A 23655-nucleotide genomic window follows, 5' to 3' on the forward strand; every position below is an offset into this window, starting at 1 on the left:
CAATATGGGGTGCTGTGTGTACATTAATGAGGGAAAAAATTAATTTAAATGATTTTAGCAAATGGCTGCAATATGACAAAGAGTGAAAAATTGAAGGGGGTCTGAATACTTTCCGTACCCACTGTATATACATACATACAGACATATATATGTAAATATATACGTACATACACATAAACACACACACATACAGTTAGGTCCATAAATATTTAGACAGAGACAACTTTTTTCTAATTTTGGTTCTGTACATTACCACAATGAATTTTAAATGAAACAACTCAGATGCAGTTGAAGTGCAGACTTTCAGCTTTAATTCAGTGGGGTGAACAAAACGATTGCATAAAAATGTGAGGCAACTAAAGCATTTTTTAACACAATCCCTTCATTTCAGGGGCTCAAAAGTAATTGGACAATTGACTCAAAGGCTATTTCATGGGCAGGTGTGGGCAAGTTTGTCGTTATGTCATTATCAATTAAGCAGATAAAAGGCCTGGAGTTGATTTGAGATGTGGTGCTTGCATGTGGAAGATTTTGCTGTGAACAGACAACATGCAGTCAAAGGAGTTCTCCATGCAGGTGAAAGAAGCCATCCTTAAGCTGCTAAAACAGAAAAAACCCATCTGAGAAATTGCTACAATATTACGAGTGGCAAAATCTACAGTTTGGTACATTCTGAGAAAGAAAGCAAGCACTGGTGAACTCAGCAACGCAAAAAGACCTGGATGTCCACAGAAGACAACAGTGGTGGATGATCGCAGAATCATTTCCATAGTGAAGAGAAACCCCTTCACAACAGCCAACCAAGTGAACAACTCTATCCAGGAGGTAGGCGTATCGATATCCAAGTCTACCATAAAGAGAAGACTGCATGAAAGTAAATACAGAGGGTGCACTGCAAGGTGCAAGCCACTCATAAGCCTCAAGAATAGAAAGGCTAGATTGGACTTTGCTAAAGAACATCTAAAAAAGCCAGCACAGTTCTGGAAAAACATTCTTTGGACAGATGAAACCAAGATCAACCTCTACCAGAATGATGGCAAGAAAAAAGTATGGAGAAGGTGTGGAACAGTTTATTATCCAAAGCATACCACATCATCTGTAAAACACGGTGGAGGCAGCGTGCATGGCTGCCAGTGGCACTGGCACACTAGTGTTTATTGATGATGTGACACAGGACAGAAGCAGCCAAATGAATTCTGAGGTGTTCAGAGACATACTGTCTGCTGAAATCCAGCTAGATGCAGTCAAATTGATTGGGCGGCGTTTCATGATACAGATGGACAATGACCCAAAACATACAGCCAAAGCAACCCAGGAGTTTATTAAAGCAAAGAAGTGGAAAATTCTTGAATGGCCAAGTCAGTCACCTGATCTTAACCCAATTGAGCATGCATTTCACTTGCTGAAGACTAAACTTCAGACAGAAAGGCCAACAAACAAAAAGCAACTGAAAGCCACTGCAGTAAAGGCCTGGCAAAGCATTAAAAAGGAGGAAACCCAGCATCTGGTGATGTCCATGAGTTCAAGACTTCAAGCTGTCATTGCCAGCAAAGGGGTTTCAACCAAGTATTAGAAATGAACATTTTATTTCCAGTTATTTAATTTGTCCAATTACTTTTGAGCCCCTGAAATGAAGGGATTGTGTTAAAAAAATGCTTTAGCTGCCTCACATTTTTATGCAATCGTTTTGTTCACCCGACTGAATTAAAGCTGAAAGTCTGCACTTCAACTGCACCTGAGTTGTTTCATTTAAAATTCATTGTGGTAATGTACAGAACCAAAATTAGAAAAAAGTTGTCTCTGTCCAAATATTTATGGACCTAACTGTACATATCCAACTGGAATTATAATTGTAATTAAAATATTAAAGTGGCAGGGAAGGAAATAAAATGTACAACTACAGCAAAAGTCTCAATGCAAATTTGCCAAATTGCAGGTAAAGTCTTCTTTGCCTTGCCAGGAAATGATGTGACATCAATCATATTTCAAAAAGTGTCGAGATCAGTTTTTTCAGCGCTTTTTCTGCTTCATCCGGAGAACTAAAAATGTAGAACTTGCCTTGAATATCTACTCTTAATTTAGCATGATACAAATCCACTCTTAATTTAGCATGATACAAGAGGCTGTATCTAAATTTGGCTTTGCGTAAGCACTGTTTAATGCTGTAAAATGTGGCATGTTTAGGAGCTGTTGAAGGTGAATAATCAGGGAAAATGCAAATTTGGTTATTTTTAAATATAATCTCTTGTTTCTGTCTGAGAGGTGTAATAAGTACATAAGTTTAATATGTCACTGTGCTGTGTACAAAAATTTTTTTACAAATGCACTCGCATGTACAGCTAACACAAGGCCAGATTTAGCATGCAGGGACTCATCATTTAGAACTGCTAGGCAAGCATTAGAAGACAAGAAAGGGACAACTACAAAAATGGGCATTGTACTATTTCTGTGTGACAGAGTCAGCATGACATTGGATCTTCTTTTCCTTGTTTGGAATGCCATGATTTACCTAAGTGGGGCCTGCACATGAAGAAAGGGTATAAAACCTTGGAACACTGCCCGGCACACCTTTGAAGCCGACAGACAGATGGGCGATAACGTCATCCGATCCTGAAAATCCTTCCTGCACAGCGACGAAAATGGCAGACTATATATATCGAGCTCCCACTTCGGTAAAAAGTCTTGCTATGGCTTCCTCGTCTGTATTGCCATGTAAATCGCGTCATTAAAGAAAGCTAAGTTATTTTCTCTTATGTGATTTCTTACCACCGTATCGCTATGGGAGGGATATTGGCTCTTTATATCTATTTAGGTTTAGGTTACTTAAAATGCCGCAATTGCAAAACAAACGTATTTCCAGGGAGCTAGTGCTTCCTAGGGGAAAAAAAGAAGCAACATCAGATTCATTTTAGACCATGATTCATTGAAACATACAATGAGGCCTCTAGGTTTTGAGGCATTCGATCCACGTACACAGTAAGCTGCTGATATCCCGGTGTTGATTTGAAGTCCTCTCCAATTATTTGAGAGAATAGTTCAGCGATGAATTTCACTGGGTTTGGGATTTCACGGTTTTCAAGGAGACTTTCAATTCTGATATTATTTCTTCTATATCCATCTTCTAGCATAGTTAGTCTATTTCCAAGCACTTTGCATTCAGATTTAGTAACCACTACTTTTGTGTCAGCGGGGGTAGCCAATTGTTCAACTATTTCAATACGAGTCGTGAACACTTGCTTAACATCTTCAAGCTGAGCATCAAGATGCTCTAAATTTATTTTCAAACTTACTTGCATATTCCTGTATTTTTTCCTCATTTTTTTCTAGCATACTTTAAAGGTTGCCTCAAAAGATTGCACTGCTCCAAGTCTTTAATATTCTGAATCAGCTTCACATTTGTCATGTTTATGTCCTTTATATCTTTCCTTATATCATTTGTATTGCTCTTTATCTCATTTATGTCCTCCCCGAATGAGGTAGTTATTACGGTAGTTATTGCGGTGATCATTGCGGCAATCGTTACCTTTGGCTAGGACTGTTTGTTTCGGTCTTCTCCGAGCTCAACGGGTGGAGTAGCAAGCTCAATCAGAGTCGGTGCTGCTGGCTCACAGTGGTTAACTAACAGTGTGGAAAGTAAGGCCATTTTCAGTTTCAACGAACCTTCTGTCGACAAAGTCTCCTGGTCCATCTCACTTGCACTTTCACTCTCAGCTGGCGGCGTCAGGTCCCAGGAGATCCAGTTTTTCACCTACAGTCATATGAAAAAGTTTGGGAACCCCTCTTAATTCTTTGGATTTTTGTTTATCATTGGCTGAGCTTTCAAAGTAGCAACTTCCTTTTAATATATGACATGCCTTATGGAAACAGTAGTATTTCAGCAGTGACATTAAGCTTATAGGATTAACAGAAAATATGCAATATGCATCATAACAAAATTAAGACAAGTGCATAAATTTGGGCACCCCAACAGAGATATTACATCAATACTTAGTTGAGCCTCCTTCTGCAAATATAACAGCCTCTAGACGCCTCCTATAGCCTTTGATGAATGTCTGGATTCTGGATGGAGGTATTTTTGACCATTCTTCCATACAAAATCTCTCTAGTTCAGTTAACTTTGATGACTGCAGAGCAGTCAGGGGACTGTGACGGCCATTCCAGAACATTGTACTTCTCCCTCTTCACAAATGTCTTTGTAGAATTCCAACTGTGTTTTGCATCATTGTCTTGTTGGAATATCCAACACCTGCATAACTTCAACTTTGTGACTGATGCTTGAACATTATTCTGAAGAATTTGTTGATATTGGGTTGAATTCATCCAACCCTCGACTTTAACAAGGGTCGCAGTCCCTGAACTAGCCACACAGCATGATGGAAACTCCACCAAATTTGATAGTAGGTAGCAAGTTGTTTTCTTGGAATGCAGTGTTCTTCTTCCGCCATGCAAGAGTTTTTTGTTATGACCAAATAACTCAATTTTTGTCTCATCACTCCAAAGCACTTTGTTCCAAAATGAACCTGGCTTTTCTAAATGAGTATTTGCATACAACAAGCAACTCTGTTTGTGGCGTGAGTGCAGAAAGGGCTTCTTTCTCATCACTCAGCCATACAGATATTCTTTGTGCAAATTGTGCTGAATTGTAGAACGATGTACAGATACACCATCTGCAGCAAGATGTTCTTGCAGGTCTTTGGAGGTGATCTGTGGGTTGTCTGTAACAATTCTCACAATCCTGCTCATATGCTGCTCCTGTATTTTTCTTGGCCTGCCAGACCTGGGTTTAACAGCAACTGTGCCTGTGGCCTTCCATTTCCTGATTACATTCCTTACAGTTCAAACTGACAGTTCAAACTGCTGAGAAAGCTTTTTGTAGCCTTCCCCTAAACCATGATACTGAACAATCTTTGTTTTCAGATCTTTTGAGAGTTGCTTTGAGGATCCCATGTTGTTACTCATCAGAGGAGAGTCAAAGGGAAGCACAACCTTAAATACCTTTTCTCATGATTGGACACACCTTTCTATGAAGTTCAAGGCTTAACGAGCTAATCCAACCAATTTGGTGTTGCAATTAATCAGTATTGAGCAGTTACATGCATTAAAATCAGCAAAATTACAGGGGTACCCAAATTTTTACACAGCCAGTTTTTCACATTTGATTTAATTTCATACAACTAAATACTGCTTCACTAAAAATCTTTGTTCGGAAAACACCCCAGTACTCAGATGTTCCTAGGAAATGAAAGACATACCACGGTTATCTTTTTTGTTGAAAGTACAGTAAATTATTATGCAGGCTAAGAGGGGTTCCCAAACTTTATCATATGACTGTATGTGTTCCAGGTCAGTCTCCGCCAGGCCGTATCTTCAACTTGAAGTTGAGGCCTGTTTAGGCATGGATGAAGCTTTAATTGTCTTTTCTATTTCTTTCTAAGCCTTTATACTTGCATATGCTGTTGAGTAAATACAGGATACCTTGGGATGATAAAAAAAGGTAAAATAACACTGCTGCCAATGGAGTTCTGTCTCAGATGGCCATCTGCCGAAAAGGATGAGACCAAGCTTATAGCCTTTTTCAGTATCAGTAAAACCAAATGAAAGTCGGTACCTTACTCACACGTAACTGCACATAGATGAATTGCTCTAGAAAGCAAAGTAGTACATGAGCAAAACTTGAATAAGAACTACATATGAAAATGGCTCACGGTGATGGATGATACAGCATCAAATAAACACATGTCAAAAAGAAAGTAAAAGTTGAAGAAGTTTTGGGCAAACAGTCTATTTGGCTTGCATACACTGACGATGAAATGAACTGCATCATCCATTAATCTTTATTATGTTTTTAACCAGCAAATGATGCAAATATAAATCTTACAATACCAAATGTTACAAACCTAGCAGGGATATTTTGTAACAAACCAGATTTTAACACCATATTGTTATAAAACAGCTTTAAAGGTTTAAATTAAAATCTCCTAAATTATCTTGGAATTCAGTAATTCAACAGTAGAGCTATTATGTTTAGTAAGCAGTATTTTTCAGTTGCAAAACCTGCTACTGACACTGTGTGACCACGAGAAGTTCACTTCAACTGTGTGTGCTCCAACTGGAAAAAACAAAAGAAATGGAACAAGCTACATCTCAAATGTTGTAAGTAACCTTGGATGAAGGAGTTAGCCAAATAAGTTGTACTTTATATTCTACTATGAAATGGCACAATATTGCTTACTTTAATAATGGAGTTAATTTTAATAAAAAACAATTGAATGGGATTTCAGTTTTTGCCATGGTATCATGAAATTTAGCTTGTATTGGTATCTAATACAAAAAGTCTTGTTTTGTGACATCCCTAATTCAGTGTATTTTTTTTAGTTAAAACGTGTAGCTTTTGACTTCCATGTGAAACCTGTCTCTTGAACCCAGATTGTCAACAGTCAAAATCAAGATGAGCCTGACAAATGAGGACACAAACTTACAGCAAGGGGTAGGTGTAAAGAGTACTTAGTGCATTTATTAAAAATCATTCCAAAAAAGTGCTCAAATGGTGTTGTACAATATTTGAAATCTTCAAAAAATAAATAATCCAAAAAAACAGTGAAGATGAAAGTTAAAAACAGTCTCAATAAATAATCCAATAAAAAGGATAAGGTTAAAAACCAGAGATAGATACATAAAAACTATAAGCTCCAATGCTTCTCTTTAAACCTGGTGTCTCCTCCCCTTATCCTGTTCTGACCTTACAGAGGAAGGAGACACACGCCGATAGGTGCAATCAACCTTCATATCTGGGCCTGGGTCCCCATTGCCAGGCCCTCAGCACCATGATGCATGGTGCTGAGCCACAAATGTCTCCCGTCACCAGTTCCTCAGTGTCTATGGGAACACTGCATATTGGACTGCTCCTCCTCCCAGGAAAGCACTCAGTAGGAGTTCCCCTTCCACAGCCTCCAGCTCCTATAGCCCTGAGGCCCACACCCAACAACCTGCCTTTCACTCCCTTCAGCACATGCACTCTTTTCTCCATCCCTGTCTATTTTTTTTTTTACTTCTCTCCTTTTAACCTCCTTCTCTCCTTATCCATCCTTCTGTTCTTCATCATTCTCTTTTCTCTTTCTGGTTAGTCTATTTAGTTCCTCCTTCCGAGCAGGCTCCCTTATAAATTCTCCTATGTAATTGGGTGTAGGTGCAACAAGCCACTACCTACTAGGCTCAACTGAGGTGCCGACTGATCCACCCATCTCCATAAATGTATGCAGTGCAATCGGCCAAGTACCCCAATAAGCCACAGAGCAAAGATTGCCAGTAAACACAAACACCCAATTGAAGCGCTGCACACGATTATTTATTTAAAAAATGGGTACTGTCTGCTTTTCTAGAGTTGTCCCAGTTGCTGTAAAATGGAACATTTAGTTCAGCTGCTTTTCTGAATTTTCTAAAGAGCTCACTGTAATTGCAAAAATGGACATGTGCAAAGAACTTTTCTTAGCTGCTGAACACTTGGAAAAGAGATCTCCCTCTGTCTAAAAATCTTTGGTTTCATTGTTCAATTAAGGATATATAATTTGCAACTAATAAATTGGACCTTCTAGAAAATGTAATATGGGACTGAATGAAGATTACATGAACCCACACAGATTGTGAATTTTTTTGTAATGCTCATATTTGTTGGTTTTAGTTATTATGCAAAGAAATAAATAAATAAAAGCTTAAAGTCAGTCTTTTTGTGAGATCAAACCGAGTGATACAAGTGAAGATTCCTTGTCTAGATGCAGTCTCGTATGGGCTCAAAAGGACACTTTGGTAAGTATTCTATTAGTGGTAAACTGGGTTGAAGTAATGATTGAAAGTTAAAGACAGTTCTAGTCAGCAAGCAAACTGCTAATAGAGGTCCCTAAAATTGAATATGCAGTGCACAAGAATAAACTTGCACATCCATTGTCTTTTTCAAATCAGACTTGCAATTTTTTTCATCTGCATCCATACACTGTGGATCCAAAGCATGCATGCTTTACCTAAGTAGAGTGTTTTTTCCTTGTTTTTTCCTAAGTTTGATTAACTAAAGCGAAAAATGTTAATGAAAGATTCACAACTCTGTACAATCAAACTAAAAAACATGAAAATGTCTGAAAATTAGAACCTAACAAAAATAAGAAAATTAAGATGAAAATAGTTTTTTGAATAAAAATGAATCCTGAATTGCTGTTTGGATATTTATTAATGAAAAAAAACAAAAACAAAATAATTGCTTTATTTCACAAAATTTTGTTTTGCTTGCTGGTGGTATCATTGGCAGATTTAGCAGATGCATAGCACTCAATCAATGTTATCAATTGAGATGACATTATAAATAACATACAACATACATGTTTCAATGTGGGCAAACTGGTGATGGATAGCTTAGTGTCTCTGTTAGACAGCACTGTGAACTCAGGAGTTGTTAACCTGTATGGAGTTTACATGTTCTCCCAAAGCGTGTAAAACTGAAGACGATTGCAAGTTTTACAGCTGAATATTAGAATATTAGAATTGTATCATTAAGCACTCTCAGTTGCCAAAACATGTTTATTCCTTGTTGTTGTTAAATTACATCTGCCCAGTCTAGGTTCACTGGGAACTACCCATGTTTTAAAATTTGCTTATTGAGTGAATGATCTGAGATATTATAACAGACATTCAGGATTTCATGTAAACATGCTCTATATAAATGGAAAAACTTTCATCTATATGTCTATTATTAACACAATTCAAGTACTTTCAAGTATGAATTCCTTGAAAAAAAAAAACACTTCAAAATCTATAAATGTGCAGATGACATAGTAGCATCGGCAAATATCAAAATAAATATAAAATACAAGAGCGTACTGTTATGTATGCAGTGATCTATCAGCTTGCAAAGGTAATCAAACAAAAATAATCAATGCATTTTTGAAATTAAACAACTATTTCCTCTAACATACTACAGATTAAAATAACTAAAGAAATCAGATCATATCACTTCATTCTTAAGTTTTAGATTACACTAGAAGCCTTTAACTATCACATTATCAGGAGAAAATGGAGCTAGATCCCAGACATAAAAACTGTATGAATGAATACAAACATGAATGATACAAAATTTGACAACTATAAAGAAAACCATGTTTTCTGATTTGCAAAGAAGTGTCCATGGACGTTTTTGGTGAGTAAAACAAAACTAATAAAATGTGACAAAAATAAAAGTTAATTGCTAAAAAGCTAAAACTACACAAAAATAAAAAACAGAACAAAAAAACAGAATATAAACTATAAAACTAGAAAATGGTGAAAAACTAAAACTAAAAAAAAATTTAAAACTAGAAATACACTGCTTAAGTATGTACTTGATTGCTGTTCTCTCTAACAACTTAACTATTCTACTCAGTATATTTCCACAGCCTATTCTGAATCAAACCTCTTAAGAGTTTGCTCATTTTTTTTCATTTTTGTAGAATATTTTTGACACAAATTATACATTATGATGTTCTTTTTATTTGAGAGGTAAATTTTCATTGGTTTATTACAGCAGATGTTTCTTTCAAAATAGGTGCTTTAATAAATCTCTTTATCTATTCCCTAATCAAATGATACTGTACACATCCTCACTCAGCAATGGTAAAATTGATGTATCTGTCTCATAAACTTTAAGAAACAGCGCAAGTTGCTTAGCTACCCTGAGTTTAGATGCCAGATGGTAGTCACTGAAAATTTCCTTGACTAATTGGTAGTATTTTGGTTTTGATTCTTTTGAGTTTCTTTTTGTCTATATGTCTGACATATAATTTTACACTATGTAGTATTTCCAATACACTCCCTGCCACAGGAACTTTTTCTAGCCATCTATGCTGAAAATGAACATTGCCTACAATACTGTAAAATCTTCTCTCCTAGCAGAAGTACCTTTAAGCAGCCAGTGAAAATTCTACATTCAATCTATATGCAACAATAAACACAGAGAGGCTTCTGCAAAGTACTGAATTAAGGGTCTGAATACTTAAATGAATAAGAGATTTCAGTTTTTGATTTTTAATAAATTTGAAAATCTTTCTGAAAACATGCAAGAAAAACAATATTGCCAGAGAAATCTGTTTTGACTGATTTGCTGTTCAGTGTCTTTTTCGTTGTGCCACTGTGCACCCTTTTTGCTTTTCTTTTGCTACAATTAAGTGGGGATTACTGAGTTGGTTCCCCGGAAGATTATCCTTGTTCTAATCAGATCCCAGCTGGCAGTTACATACTCTTGGTTTATATTATTATATTAAAGTTTTTATTTAAACAGCTTGCCTAGACGACAAAGATGTTGGTTCAAATTAAACATTTAAATCTTTCAAACATTTCTGCAGATTAGCATTACACATCTTTTTTGCACTTCTCTAGGTGAAATTGCATTTTCCAAGTGTTTATCCGGCATCTGGCCCTCCAACTTGCAGGGAAATCTTGGGGATTGGTAGCAGGATTGGCACTCAAGCCACCATAAAAACTTCCTGTAGCTATGAAACAGCAAATAGAAGTCCTTACTGCTCTCCATACGAGTAGCTCTGCTGAAGCTGCCCATAGGAAGGCTGCTCGCATTATGAGGGGGCGTCATCCTGGGAAGAGTCAAAACTGTCGGAAAGCCAATGGGGTCAGGCCTGTTGGGAATCAGAACTGGTGTGGTGCTGAGGCGTTGCCTGCTGTACAGCAACACTCAGGTTCCAATTTGAGATGGAACGTCTTATCTGTCCAGCATGATGATCATCTTCCTCTATTGTCAGAGGAGCTTCATAAACTCTACAATTCAGTTTCAGCAGTCTTTGAGGTGTGTAGTCCTGGGACTGGCCAGATCTCTATAGTAGGGTACACCTTTTTTTGGTTTGGTCACTTTGATGGCTGTCATACTCAATGAGTAGCTGTTGCTGTGGCAGATCAGCTCCTTCCCATGGTGTCCAATGTCACTCCTTTCAACGAGTGCATTGTAAGACTCAGATTATGGTACTCTCTAGATGCCTTGTCTGTTGTCTCAGGTTATCCTCCAACCGCGGTGAGTGATGTCTTGGTGAGGGAGACATTTTATTTGCAACTTCACTTGGTGGTTGACGGGTGCCCACCTCTTCAATGCGACCACTGGCACTGAAATGTTTGGTTATGAGGATTGTGTCAGTTCCTTGACTTTGCAAAAGGTTAGGGGCTGTGGATCACTGGATCCTAGTTCCAACGCTGTGAGCCACATAGTAGGATATGGTACACCAATACTAGTGGTAAGGTGAAGGAGATCTCTTCGTATTAAGTCAGTATATGGATTGGGAGAGCATAGAGGGTTATGAGGTTGCTGGAAAGGGGTGTATGATGCTCCCAAAATCTTTGCAAAAGGACGAAGGTCCAGGTCTTTACAATACTGGTGCTTCCTGTTTTGGTATATGGTTGCAAGACATGAACGCTATCCAGTACATAGCATAACAGTGAAAAATGAAAAGAATAATTTCCTGAAATAAAAAGTTAAATTAATCAACGTTTTATATGAATTGATAAATTCAAGTCTGATTTAGCATAAGCTGCCCTAATTCAGGGTGTTCATAAGAAATGCAATGATACTTCATTAGATAGAAGTACATAATGAACAAGAATACATGCATCAAATATTATATATAGAGGGCTAGGTCCCTAGTGAAAGATCAAATATCAAAAATAACTCAATATTTGTTATACCTGACATTGAAATAGTCTAAAACGATACCCCAAATGCTTATGTTTAAAATTTGGGATTTTTAACCTTCTAGGAAAGGCTCTTACGAGGGCTAGGGTCACCAGTAAAGAATCAAATATCTAAAATATCGTATTTGTGATCAGCAACCTTAAAAGACCATAAACCCACACCCCACATGCCTATATTACTAACCACTATTTTGTTAAAGTTTTATGAAAAGGAGAAACTTTGACACTTCATATCCCATTAGAGAGTGAACCTCTGGTGCCAGTTTATGTGGCATGCACATCTTCAAGTCATTCTGATCATTTTTGCTGAAGACACCTATTAGTTTACTCTTTATCATAAGTGTGCCATTTCTTGCACAAAATATGGTCCAAAAATGGCCTAAAACAGGTTTTTCAGGTCTGGAGGTATTAAAAATAGGGGAAAACGAAAAAGCTTGACGTCATGCATAGTTAGAAATCAAAAAGCGTTGAATGGTATATCATATGTGGAGATTTTCTCGTACTGGAGAGTCAGGAAGCACCAAAAACTGAAGTGATTTCAAAGCATTAATAAGTAATTCTCACAAACACAAAATTAAAGTTTCTGCATTAAGTAGAATTATTTAGAATTGCTTTACATATAATATCCAAAATTAAAAATATAGTACATCCATAACAATAAACAGCTCAAGACTAAACAACAGATAACCATTTCCTTCCAATTCAGTATTAATTTTCATATTAATTTCCGACACAAACATAACCCATTATGCATTAAAGAATTTGTGGTGCACATGCTGAAATTCTTGACTGCAAGTAACTCTTAACCCAGTTTTAGCATGTTAGTCTTAATGTTTTGCATGTGTTGTACAAAAATTTGATTTCTTATTTAAAAAAAAAAACAAACTTCTGTGTATATTCCTATTACACACAAAAGATTACAGAGGCCACTAACCTGGCTTACACTAACGCACAATTATCTCTTATGTATATTTCTCTTCTGGTTCGTCCTGCTTCCACTTCAAAACCGGTCCCGCCCACACGCAGCCGACATGGCATTTCTCGATTCCTAATCGTCCTCTTCCATGTCATGCACTATACTGGCCTGCTGAGCGTAATACATCCAACAAGTACTCCAGGTGCTGCCACAACGGTAAAGTAGCTTTACCACCTTTGCGGGAGCCACCTGTGTCTTTACAACAGCTTCTTACACAGCAAATATCAGAAGCTAAAAAATATTGTGAACACATTTGAGAATACTGCTCTTCTTTAGCATTTGCTTCCATTGGTGCACAGATAACTCAACCTCCTGGCCACGGACCATACTGTTTTAAAATACACAGGCAAATTTATCACAAAATCTCTTCACTATACGCTAACACTTCTACCTCTCCAGGATATGGATAGTTGTATGGTTTTGACACAGCGCAAGCTACTGAAGTACGCTTACAAAATAAAGCAAACTCTGTATGCAGCGAAAATGTACTTCTCCAGCTAGATTCCATGCTCAGAACCATCAACCCCTTCGCTAAATCATACAAACACATCCATGAAATCGCTCAGTCCAATCCAACAGCATCTGTACGAATGGTTTTCAAGGAAAACCCTAGGCAGGATTTACAACAATACAATGCCCCAACATTGCAGCGATTTTCGTCGGAGAAGATGGCGAAATGCCTACCAAAAGGGACATTTGCATCTATCCCACAGGTAACTCCTGTAAACAGATTTCCACGTTCAATATGAATTGCGATCCTATGGTTTACCCACTTTTATTCCCTTACGGAGACAATGGCTGGCACAAAGATTTACAACATGTTCCCAAAAAAAGAAGCGCCAAGCGAATAAGGCTTACTCAATACCAATTTTACACGTACAATTTAGCAATGAGGAATACATTTAGTATTTTGCATTCCAGCGGCAAACTATTCCAACAGTACGCCGTAGATGCGTATGTTAAAACAGAGGACGCGCGTCTCAACTATCTCAGATTATATCAACAAGATCTGCGCATGGAACTATCAGACGCACTGCAAGCAAACGCTGAAAATAACAATGTACGTGTAGGCAAAATGATCACATTACTGTCCACGTTTCCAGGAAGTCCAAGATACATGCAACAAAACTATCAGGATGCCATGGCCATAGTACGTAAATTCAGAAAGCCTTGATTTATTTTTCACATGTAATCCTGCTTGGCCAGAAATTCTACATGCACACTGTGTCTTTCAAGAAGTATTTATTTCTTCTTGATTTCTGAATTCCTTTCTCACCGTTTTCCGTTCCTATTCTTACACCGCCGTATGCTACGCCGGGCGTCGGCTAGTAGACAATAAAACAGATTCATGATTTAGAGGGAAATTTAATATGCAGATGCATTTCTAAAACCTTATACTTTTAAGTGATAAGCAAGGGCCAAAGCCCCTTTTCTCTCTTTTGAACACATTACTACCTGGTAATAATATAAAAGAAAATATATTATACTGTAAACCTGAAGAATCATTATGTGTCAAAAGTAAAGCTCCTTGGATTGGCCAAGACTTCAGAAATTGCTAATGGTGATTAGTCCAGCAGATGTTAAATGTTTAGTGTAACTCTTAATTAAAAAAAAAATACCTCCTTGGCCATATCAGTGTACTTCTGTTTTTCTTTAGGCTCCAGCACTGCCCACCAGTCAGCTAAGATTTTGGTAGCACCTCTGTTGTCTAGCCGTGGATGTTCCTGGCGTACAAGTGAGCGGTGTCTTTTGCAAAACAACAAGAAGGCATTCATAGGTCTACGAGCACGCTGTTCAGAAGATTCTTCATCTTCAGTTTCATCTGCTTCAATCTCTAGTCCCTCAGGATTTAGATGATGCTCCTGTAATGACAAATGCTATTAACTGTCAGTCATATTATGCATTTCTAAAATGTTCAGCTGCAGAAAGTTCTAGAACCATAGAAATATTTAGCAATTTTTAGAAAAGCCTGGTTTTGAGGTACTACACAACTTTTTTTATCTTACAAATTTCTAATAACCAAATTAATGCAATATGTGCATAATAATGGATTTATTCTTAGACATTATATGTTGGCACTTGATAGTTTTATGAAATCAAATGCTTGCAATATTCATAATCAAATGGATTTGTATTTTCAAAGATGTCACTGAAGCAATTATCAAGCATACTAGTTTTACATTAGTATTAAAATTGGATAAAAATAAAGGCCAAAAATTTGTATTAAAAAAAGAATAATATATTTAGTAGGAATGCTTTGACACTTCTCATTCTACTCATTGGTACTCATATTTGTCCAATACTGCCCCCCACAGGTACTCGTACACAGTCATTTAAATGAGCTTTGATTATGTTTTTTTCTGATTACCAAAAAATTACTAAAGGGTGATACAGCAGTAAATTTTATGCCCAGTCCCTCGTTTAAAGACTCAAAAAAACATAAGGTGATCACAAGTAGGTATGTAAGTAACTGGAGGAATATGTAGTAGCAGATAAACTTAAGATGAGTGTTTTCCACCTGGGAAACTGGTTGAGCAAAAGAATCACTGTTCAATAAACAGCACTCTTGTACTAGTCAGACTTGTTTACATGCTTGATCTTTATGTTTCTGCAAGGTTATTCTGGGTTCAAATTTATTTTACATACACCTTTAATATTTGAAATAAAACTAATAAAACAAAACAATAACCTAACAATAAAAGTTTTAAATCTCGCCAGTCAGCTTTGTGTACTGCAGTCAACACTGTGTGTCATTTTCTGGAGGAAAATGCTGTGTAGCGAGATACATAATTAGGGTTGGGATACAGCTAGGCATTGCGCCACTAATGAGGAAGCAAGTACTACTTACTTATTCTAATAACAAAATAAAATAATTTCTCATTGTAAACAGACTGACAATATTCCTTTCATTTATATATGGCATACAGTATGCATGCAATGATTTGCTGCACAAATCCCACTTTGCTGCTTCAACTCCTCAAGTAAATTTTGTCTTGAACCACCTTTTTTCTGGAAGTTACATATCATACACTCTATGTCTCCAAATAAACCTCAAATGCAAACAGAGTTGCATCTGCTGTGTGAAAAATTTTCAGATAAAAAACAGAGCAATCAACATCACTAAATGTAAGTTATCTGATTAAAATTTTAAGAGGATGTCACTTCTATAAATATTAGGGGATTGCTGATTAAATAAATGTTAATGCTAGCAAATTAAACATCAGAAAACATGGCACTTGTAGATTACACTAATTCATATTGCTAATAAAAATATATTAAAATATAATAAACAACAAAATACATATATATATATTTTGTATTAGGTACAACAGTACAAACATTCATGTGCAGTTCTTTTGTGCTATCACTGCTTAGAGGATATATGCAAGTAAGAATTTCATTATACTTTGTACACATAAAAATAGACTTCAACTGCAAACATACCTAATTGAACCTAATATGCTGAGACAGTATTCTCAACTCTTAGGCAAGTAGTATTCTCTGATTTACTTCCTTTGTTATTTTAGCATGAAAGAGTCTGTCCAGTGTACAAGTTTGGACAATGAATGTCTTTATAGAAGAGAAATTGAAAAGAACACTGCTAATAAACACCTAAAAGCTTAGTTAAGCTACATATTCATTTCAGCTGCAGTTTAGTTAACATTCCATTTTTTTTTAGGTTTCTGTCTATTGTTCACTAAATATTACAAACATTAAAACATTTACAAGAATTATTGTTTAAAGAAATGTTATGAAAAATACTGTACATTTATTCTATTTTAAACAAAGGTCTTGTTTCATCCATTATAAATCATTAAATAAGAAATGCATTGTTCTCATATGTTTGATTTTGAAAATGTAGCACCATTCATGTCTTTCAAATAAGTAGTTGTTTAGCACTGTTCAGGGCTTGGCATTGGCCTACAATGTTCATTAGGTCAAAAAATCATATTGGTGCATCCTTTACATTTACTATTATTTCAAAGGAAAGATATAAACAAGTACAGATAGACAGATATAAAATGTAAACATTAAGGTAGGAATACCATGCTTTAACAGTATCACACGAATGCATATTTATCATATTCTCAGTATTCATCTGAATGTAATCTGGGCATAAATTAATATAGTATTTTAATTCACAGAATTACATTATAACCCTGTAAAGTCAAAACTATTTTTGTTTTATTGCAGTCACACATACATATACAAATAGTATGAAGTAAATTATGTACTATTTGCTTAATTACCTCAAAAAATAAGACAATCATCACATTTATTTAATAGTTTAAATAAATAAATCTGGGTATTACAAGCAGCCCATTCAAAAAGTTACCACAATAAGAATATACTGTATTTTGTATCTATCACAAAACATTGCATAACAGTCTATAAAATCATGACATAAAAGTTTTAATATTGTTTCTTCAAGTCTTTAGTTCCCACTACCCTAGATACTTACGTTTCCTTATGATGGTTGAATATCATGAAATATGCCATGGAAAGGAACTGAATTAAAACAATCTTCCTTTATTAAAAATAAGGTAAATTAATTTACAACGTAACTACTGTAAGTCTTTAAAACCTTGCACATATTTAACCTGAAATTAAAGCCCACCTTTTCAAGCTCCTCTTCCTCATCTTCCTCCTCCTCCTCAGAAAAGTCAAGCACTTTCTTGGAAAGCAAAGGGTGCCACTGAAGACACTTGCGTTTTGGTCGTTTGCCACTCACCTCTCCCTCCACAGGGGGGTCCTTAGTCCTGCTGCCACCCTTCATAGCAACAACCTAAGGATTGAAATATAAAGTGTATGTTTTATTATTGGAGAATTCTGACATGTGATGGACATAGGAATTCAAATATAAACCCCCTTAGGCAAAACAAAACATTGAAGTTTAATTCTTTTATCTTCTACGCTATTTATTCTTAAAGAACTATGATTACTTGGTTTGTAATGCTGCTTGCAATGGTATTTGCCTTGGAAACCTACATATGAATAACATGAACTGCATTAGCTCTGAGGGTCAGAAGTTTCTAGAAACTTTAGGTTGTTACAGGCAAGACAGGACTGATATGGGAATGCTTTAAGTCAGATAAGAGAACACTTAAAACCATCCATCTATTCAATTGAAAAATGGTGTGAAAGGCACTTTAGATTTTATACCATATTTGCCTTGGTTATTGAAACTTTTTGTCTACTATCAATGAGAAGTGTAACTACTGAGATAATATTATTCATTATGAAAGGAAAGAACCTGCTAGCAAATAAAAAAGAAAAAAAATCCAGTTTACAGTGTTACCAGGAGTCTGTAATGCTTATACCCGAGGTATTTTAGCTTAGAGATGTCCCCCTCTTTTCTCAAGTCCCAAAATTTTCTCCCAAAATAAAAAAAGGAACTCAGTTGAAAAAATTAAAAAGGGATGGCAGCATCACAATTTATTAATTCAGCAAATTATATAGTAAGTTCATAATATGATGTAAAAAAGAGGTTACTGTGTACAAAATGTGTTTTGCTCTGATCAAAGTGCTCTTTTGGCTTAACAAAAACACAACAATTAGATTGTCTTGCATTACAAAAATGAGCAAATGTAATTAACGTAACTGTTTTCTCTATGCTTTCCATTCAAAATGCCTGAGTCCATAAAGGATGCACAGCTAGGAAAATAGAACGGAAGTGGAAAAGAACACTTCTGTATATGAGCCCACACACAGAAACTCGCTACTTTTTCTGCTACAAGAAATTCTATATGTGCTAAAATGGTGTGAAATGGAATCATTTATGAACAGACCAGACTTCTAATGTGGAGCCTCTGTTTTAGGACTGGTATGTCAGTCTCCTATTAGAAAACAGAAAACATTGGCACAGAATCCTCATACAATGAAATGCACATAAGCCAAATTTAAATTGTTATAGCAAAGGGTCTGAATACTTAAAGCAAAGCAACAACCAAAGCAAATTTATTTATATAGCACATTTTTTACCAATAGACAATTCAAAGCACTTTACATAAAAAGCACAAAATATAATAAAATAAAATCAATTACATTAAATCAGAAGAAAGGTAATACACTAGAAACTTGTGCAATGCAGTAGCAGGATCAACCACAGGCACAAAAACTAAAAATGTTTTAAATATCAGTTCGTTTATTGAACAGTTTTGTGTAACACAAACAACTGTACAAACAGTGATGGAATCGGTCAACAACAGGTCAATTTTTATTTTTAGTTTGAGCCATGCCACAATGTAAATTAGTGTAACACTTTGATTGGTTCTGTCAATAACTCTGCCTTTAAAATGATATGAACATGGAAAATAAGACATTATTGATTTTCTATTTATTCATCCAGTTGCTTAAGCATACCAGTTGATATAGATGAATTGTTCAAGAGATATTATCCAGATACAGAAAAATGTTCAAAAGGGGCCAGTGTTGGGAAAAATTACTTTGAAATTAAACTGTTATATTACTCGTTACATACAAAAAAGTAATTAGGCATATTATATAGTTACTTATTATACAATATGATGTGTTACAAATTATGTTTTTTTTACATTATATTTTGTTCCAAAACTGCAACATTCATTACTTTTCTATTCCAGATCAAGATGATAACATAGAGTTATCATAGTAAAAAAATATGTATCTGGTTATGAATCATACAGGAATGTCTGATATAGTTATTTATTTAGATTTCTGTAAATTGCACATTGTCATACACAGTATCATTTATTAATTAGAAACTAAATCCAACTTCCTTAACATTCAGCCGAAATTGGTGGAAATATTAGCATGATCAATTTGCACTGATTATTGCCTAGATTTACTGGTTACAGTATAATATAGGCTAATGTAAATTATAATGCAGGCTACAGTGGGTAACTTTCAATTAATTTTAAAAACAACACATCGTATCTGATTTGGAAGAAGTGTGAAAGAGGTATAAGGAATCTAATGATTCTACTCTGTGTCATCTGCTCTTTACACATTTTTTCAGTCAAGGTGTGAACAGAGCAACAACGACGGTGTGACGTGCAATCTCAAGTAGTCCACAGAACTTGTCTGTCTGTAACTTTAACACACCACAGAAATGAATCTCATTCACTCATGATGTTATTCTCTACACTTTGAAGAGCTTCTGTACATATGAAACAATGTATATTGCGTCCCTTATTGATTCAATACAGTAAGCAACATTTTAGGTTCCAGTATGGGACAATCACGTATTATAAGTAACTGGTGTCAACTCCTCTTTTGTGTGTGGATGACGATTATCAAGAAACAACAACAGAAACAAACACCAGTTGGGGCTGTATGATGTCGTAAAAGTTCACATCATCACATTTATCATTCCAAAACATTGACCACCGCATTGGGTTGTGGGGACATGCAGAGAGCAGCAGCTTTGTTGTCTCACAGATCACTGCAACCCTGCACATGTGGGGTATTCGGTCATGGTATTATAATGGTTCAAAAGTGATTTGCTCTAAATTCATTGAAAACTGTTACATTCATGAAATTCTAAATTTAGATCTGTCTCATCATAAAATGGATTTGAACATCTAACTAACTTGACTAATTACTTTTACTCACTCAAACACAACATCCTCAGTTGTTCTCTTTCTACCATCTTCTGAACGAAACAGCATGCGTTATAGAAAAAATCATACTTAGTGTTTGATCGTGGCTTGGAAATAGTGCATATTTAACATTTCTTATGCATATAAGTGACATGCTGCATAAAGCTGAGTGTTGAATGGTATGTACAATGTGCTCACAGGTGGACAATGGCACAGGCTTTTTTTTAAAAAATGTAAAGCACTTTGTTATATACATTTACACAGCACAATTACATTCCTATTGTAGCAACCCTCCATATGTTCAGAGGAGAAAAGAGGACAGCATGGAGTGTGGTTAATAATTAAAAATTTGGACTTGAGTGTCAGTAGGCTTTGCGCCCTAGGAACCAAGTTACCCGAACTATTCTATAACATTTCAGTAATTATTTATCACTCTGATGCTTATCTTTCTGAACATAAAATAGATCCTTATAATAGTAATTGTTGAGAAGAATTCATAATTAATTGCAGAATTATGGTATTTGAGAGTTCCTCTAGAGTGTATCTTTCTCTTGCACAATTTGACTCAAAACTAATCAGCACATCATTATCTCATAACAGGCTTAAATTTCGAATTTGGTATTTTTCCGTCCAGCCGTTTTAGCTCTAGACTGTCCTCAAGAAACTGTGACACACAGGCGCACACACACACTATTGACGTTTTCAGTATCAGGTGACCCTAAAATGTTGAGATCCATCGAAAATCAGAGACTGAAATTTTTGATGAATCTAAAGCTTTCACTCCTCCCCTCTAGATGATATTTATGGGGGGAGGGGCGGCGCAAACCAAAAAAAATGAAAGAATTATTTCTTCTTTAAGGTTACAATAAACAAGAAAAATAAAATATCTTTAAGTAATGTTACAGTAAGAAAAACAGAAAGTGGTATCTATTTACATCCCTGACTGCCATTTTCCCATCGTTTTGGCTATGAAGAATGCCCTGACTGTTGCTGCTTCAGTGTTTCGTTCAGCCTCAAAGCACACCATCTTGCTTTTGTGACTTGCTCACTTTTTGCTCCTTTGTAGTGTATTACTCTTTGATCCTTCCAAATCCTTCAACCTGTTCCGGGTACCATTTTTAACCCTTTCACCTCTTTGTATAGAAATCTGCACAGGGCATTCTCCTGTGAATGTCAGCCCTCAGTTTCTTTCAGCGGTTTTAATTTGCATAGGCTGAAGTCCGCTAGCAACTGACCTTCATACTGGCCGGTGCCAAAAACAAATGTTGAGTCAACCACTAAGGGGTACCCTTGAAACTTTGAGAGCCACTGGTACCAGCCTCTTCAAGCACTCGGAGTGTGCAAGCACCACTTCAGTTCTTCCCATTCAAACTTTGTGTGTGATGTAGTAATCAGGGTGTCTTCCCTCAAGTGCTGTGCACTACTGCTAAACAATCTAAGCATGCGCCTACTGCTGGAAAATGAGTGCCCATCAAAAACAAAGAGATGGTTGCAGTTTGGCACTTTAAGAACATTTCTGCAAATGTTTGTAGCCAACGGCAATGTGTCCAGCCAATCAACGATGACGATTTCATCAACCATAGACTCAAATAACCCCCAGTGATCTGCTACAACTATCAATAGACTTGAATTATTTTGGCATTGCTTCAATTTTGGCATTGCTTCAGTAACAGCGTGTGAAGTACAGTTAAACTAACCAAATTAAACTAACGCATTTAAGGGTTGCATTAAAAATTTAATTGCAGAAATTTTTAATGTGTTAATTACATGCATTAACAGCAATTTATCAGCAGCTCTAATAAATGAGTAAAAATAAATATAAAATATTTAGGAGTTTCAAAGTTAAACCATTAATGCATGAGATGAATTTCAAAGGTATAACATGATTTTTTCTTAACCGCATTTAGCACATGCTTTGTTTGATACCCCTTGCTTTCAAGCCATTTCCTTATCAAACTGGGGGCTACGGCCCCAGCAGATTGAAATTATTTAAAAGAAAATCAATTCCAATATTAAAAATTGTATCTGAATTGCCTAATTTTTAAATAAACATATAGGTAACTGAAAATACTCTTCATTTGTTACATATAAGAAGTTGTATCTCAGTGTAGTTATATACAAGAGAAGTGGTCCTGAGCCTGCGCTGTACACAAACAGCTTTGATGCATAAGGAAATAAACAAGCAAAATAAAAAAAGGCTAAAAAGTGGGACTTAAAAGGATCATTGGTTACACAGCAGCCAAACCAGAGTTTCCATTCTCAGCTACACTACAATTCTATCCTCAGTCTTACGTTGCTCCTACTACAAGCCTCCCAGTGTTTCCCCCAATCCCTGTCTTTTCAAGGTCCATCACCCATGCCAAAACAAAATCTTCCACAGCTCACATTGGTTCTGAGAGAACGGCACACTCTTGCTTCCATTCCTCTTTGAACTGATCCATGCCAAGAGACTGCTCAGGAACCACGCACCAAGACAGATGGATTTTTCTGAAAGAGAGCGTCTGAGGTAAGTATTGCCTTTCTCACCACCCAAAAACAAGCAGTCTGCACAGCATATCTTTGTCTCTCTCTCTCTCTCTTATGTCTGGTCCTCCAAGTTTACAAGATTTTTAGTTTTGGACTTTTTTTTATGGATCATCATTTTTAGAAAAGTTTTAAAAAATGGCAGAATAAGGCAGAAGAATATAATGCAACAGAGTACATAAGAACATAATACAAAAGAATATATACAATGAAGAACAAAGACAAATTGTAACAATTACTAGTAATAAAATACATGTATCTAACATTACATTTTAATATTACCAATATTAATAAATAGCAAAAATCTTTTGTTTCAGGTAGAATTGCCAATTTTTGATAACCTTCATCCTTCCAAAAAATAAATACATGGATAGGTTGAAGTTAGAGGCAAAGATGTGGTTACAGTTATAACTAGAAGATAAAGCAGACAATAAAGTCTCTTTAAAACATACAGTAAATGCACGCAACCTTTACAACTGACTTTGAACTATTTTCCTTTGACTTTGACCTCAAGTCATACGTAACTAGAGTTATTTTTCAATTTTTTTTTTTTTTATGTGAATTCACATGTAACTTGTCATACGCATGTGCTTGGAGAACAATTTAAGGGCTTGGATAATTATATTACTCCCCGGAACACACAAGGGTGCTAAGCAATAATGATTTCTCTCTTCCTTTCCCATCTGCAGACAGGAAGAATGACGTTCCTCCAACCATGACGTCACTTCCAGGGTCACTCCACCCGAAGGCTAAAATGATAAACCAACTCCTCCAAGCAAATTACAGACTTCGTTGCGTACAATTTTTTTGGTACAGGCCCTTCCTGAGCACTGGCCCGCCCAGTCCATAGACAGGAATATAAAAGCA

General features: G+C 36.0%; 1 protein-coding gene across 1 annotated transcript in view; it reads right to left on the reverse strand.

The window, feature by feature from the left end:
* LOC114650543 (HMG box transcription factor BBX) overlaps positions 1 to 23655 on the reverse strand; it is a 312812-nt gene that overhangs the window by 186450 nt on the left and 102707 nt on the right. Inside the window, 3 exon segments of the mRNA XM_028800239.2 lie at positions 14305 to 14547; positions 17304 to 17471; positions 22651 to 22752. Of these exon segments, the coding sequence (XP_028656072.1) occupies positions 14305 to 14547; positions 17304 to 17471; positions 22651 to 22686 (447 nt within the window). The 5' untranslated portion in view covers positions 22687 to 22752.

This window comes from Erpetoichthys calabaricus, chromosome 4 (assembly GCF_900747795.2).
Source record: "Erpetoichthys calabaricus chromosome 4, fErpCal1.3, whole genome shotgun sequence".
NCBI lineage: Eukaryota > Metazoa > Chordata > Cladistia > Polypteriformes > Polypteridae > Erpetoichthys > Erpetoichthys calabaricus.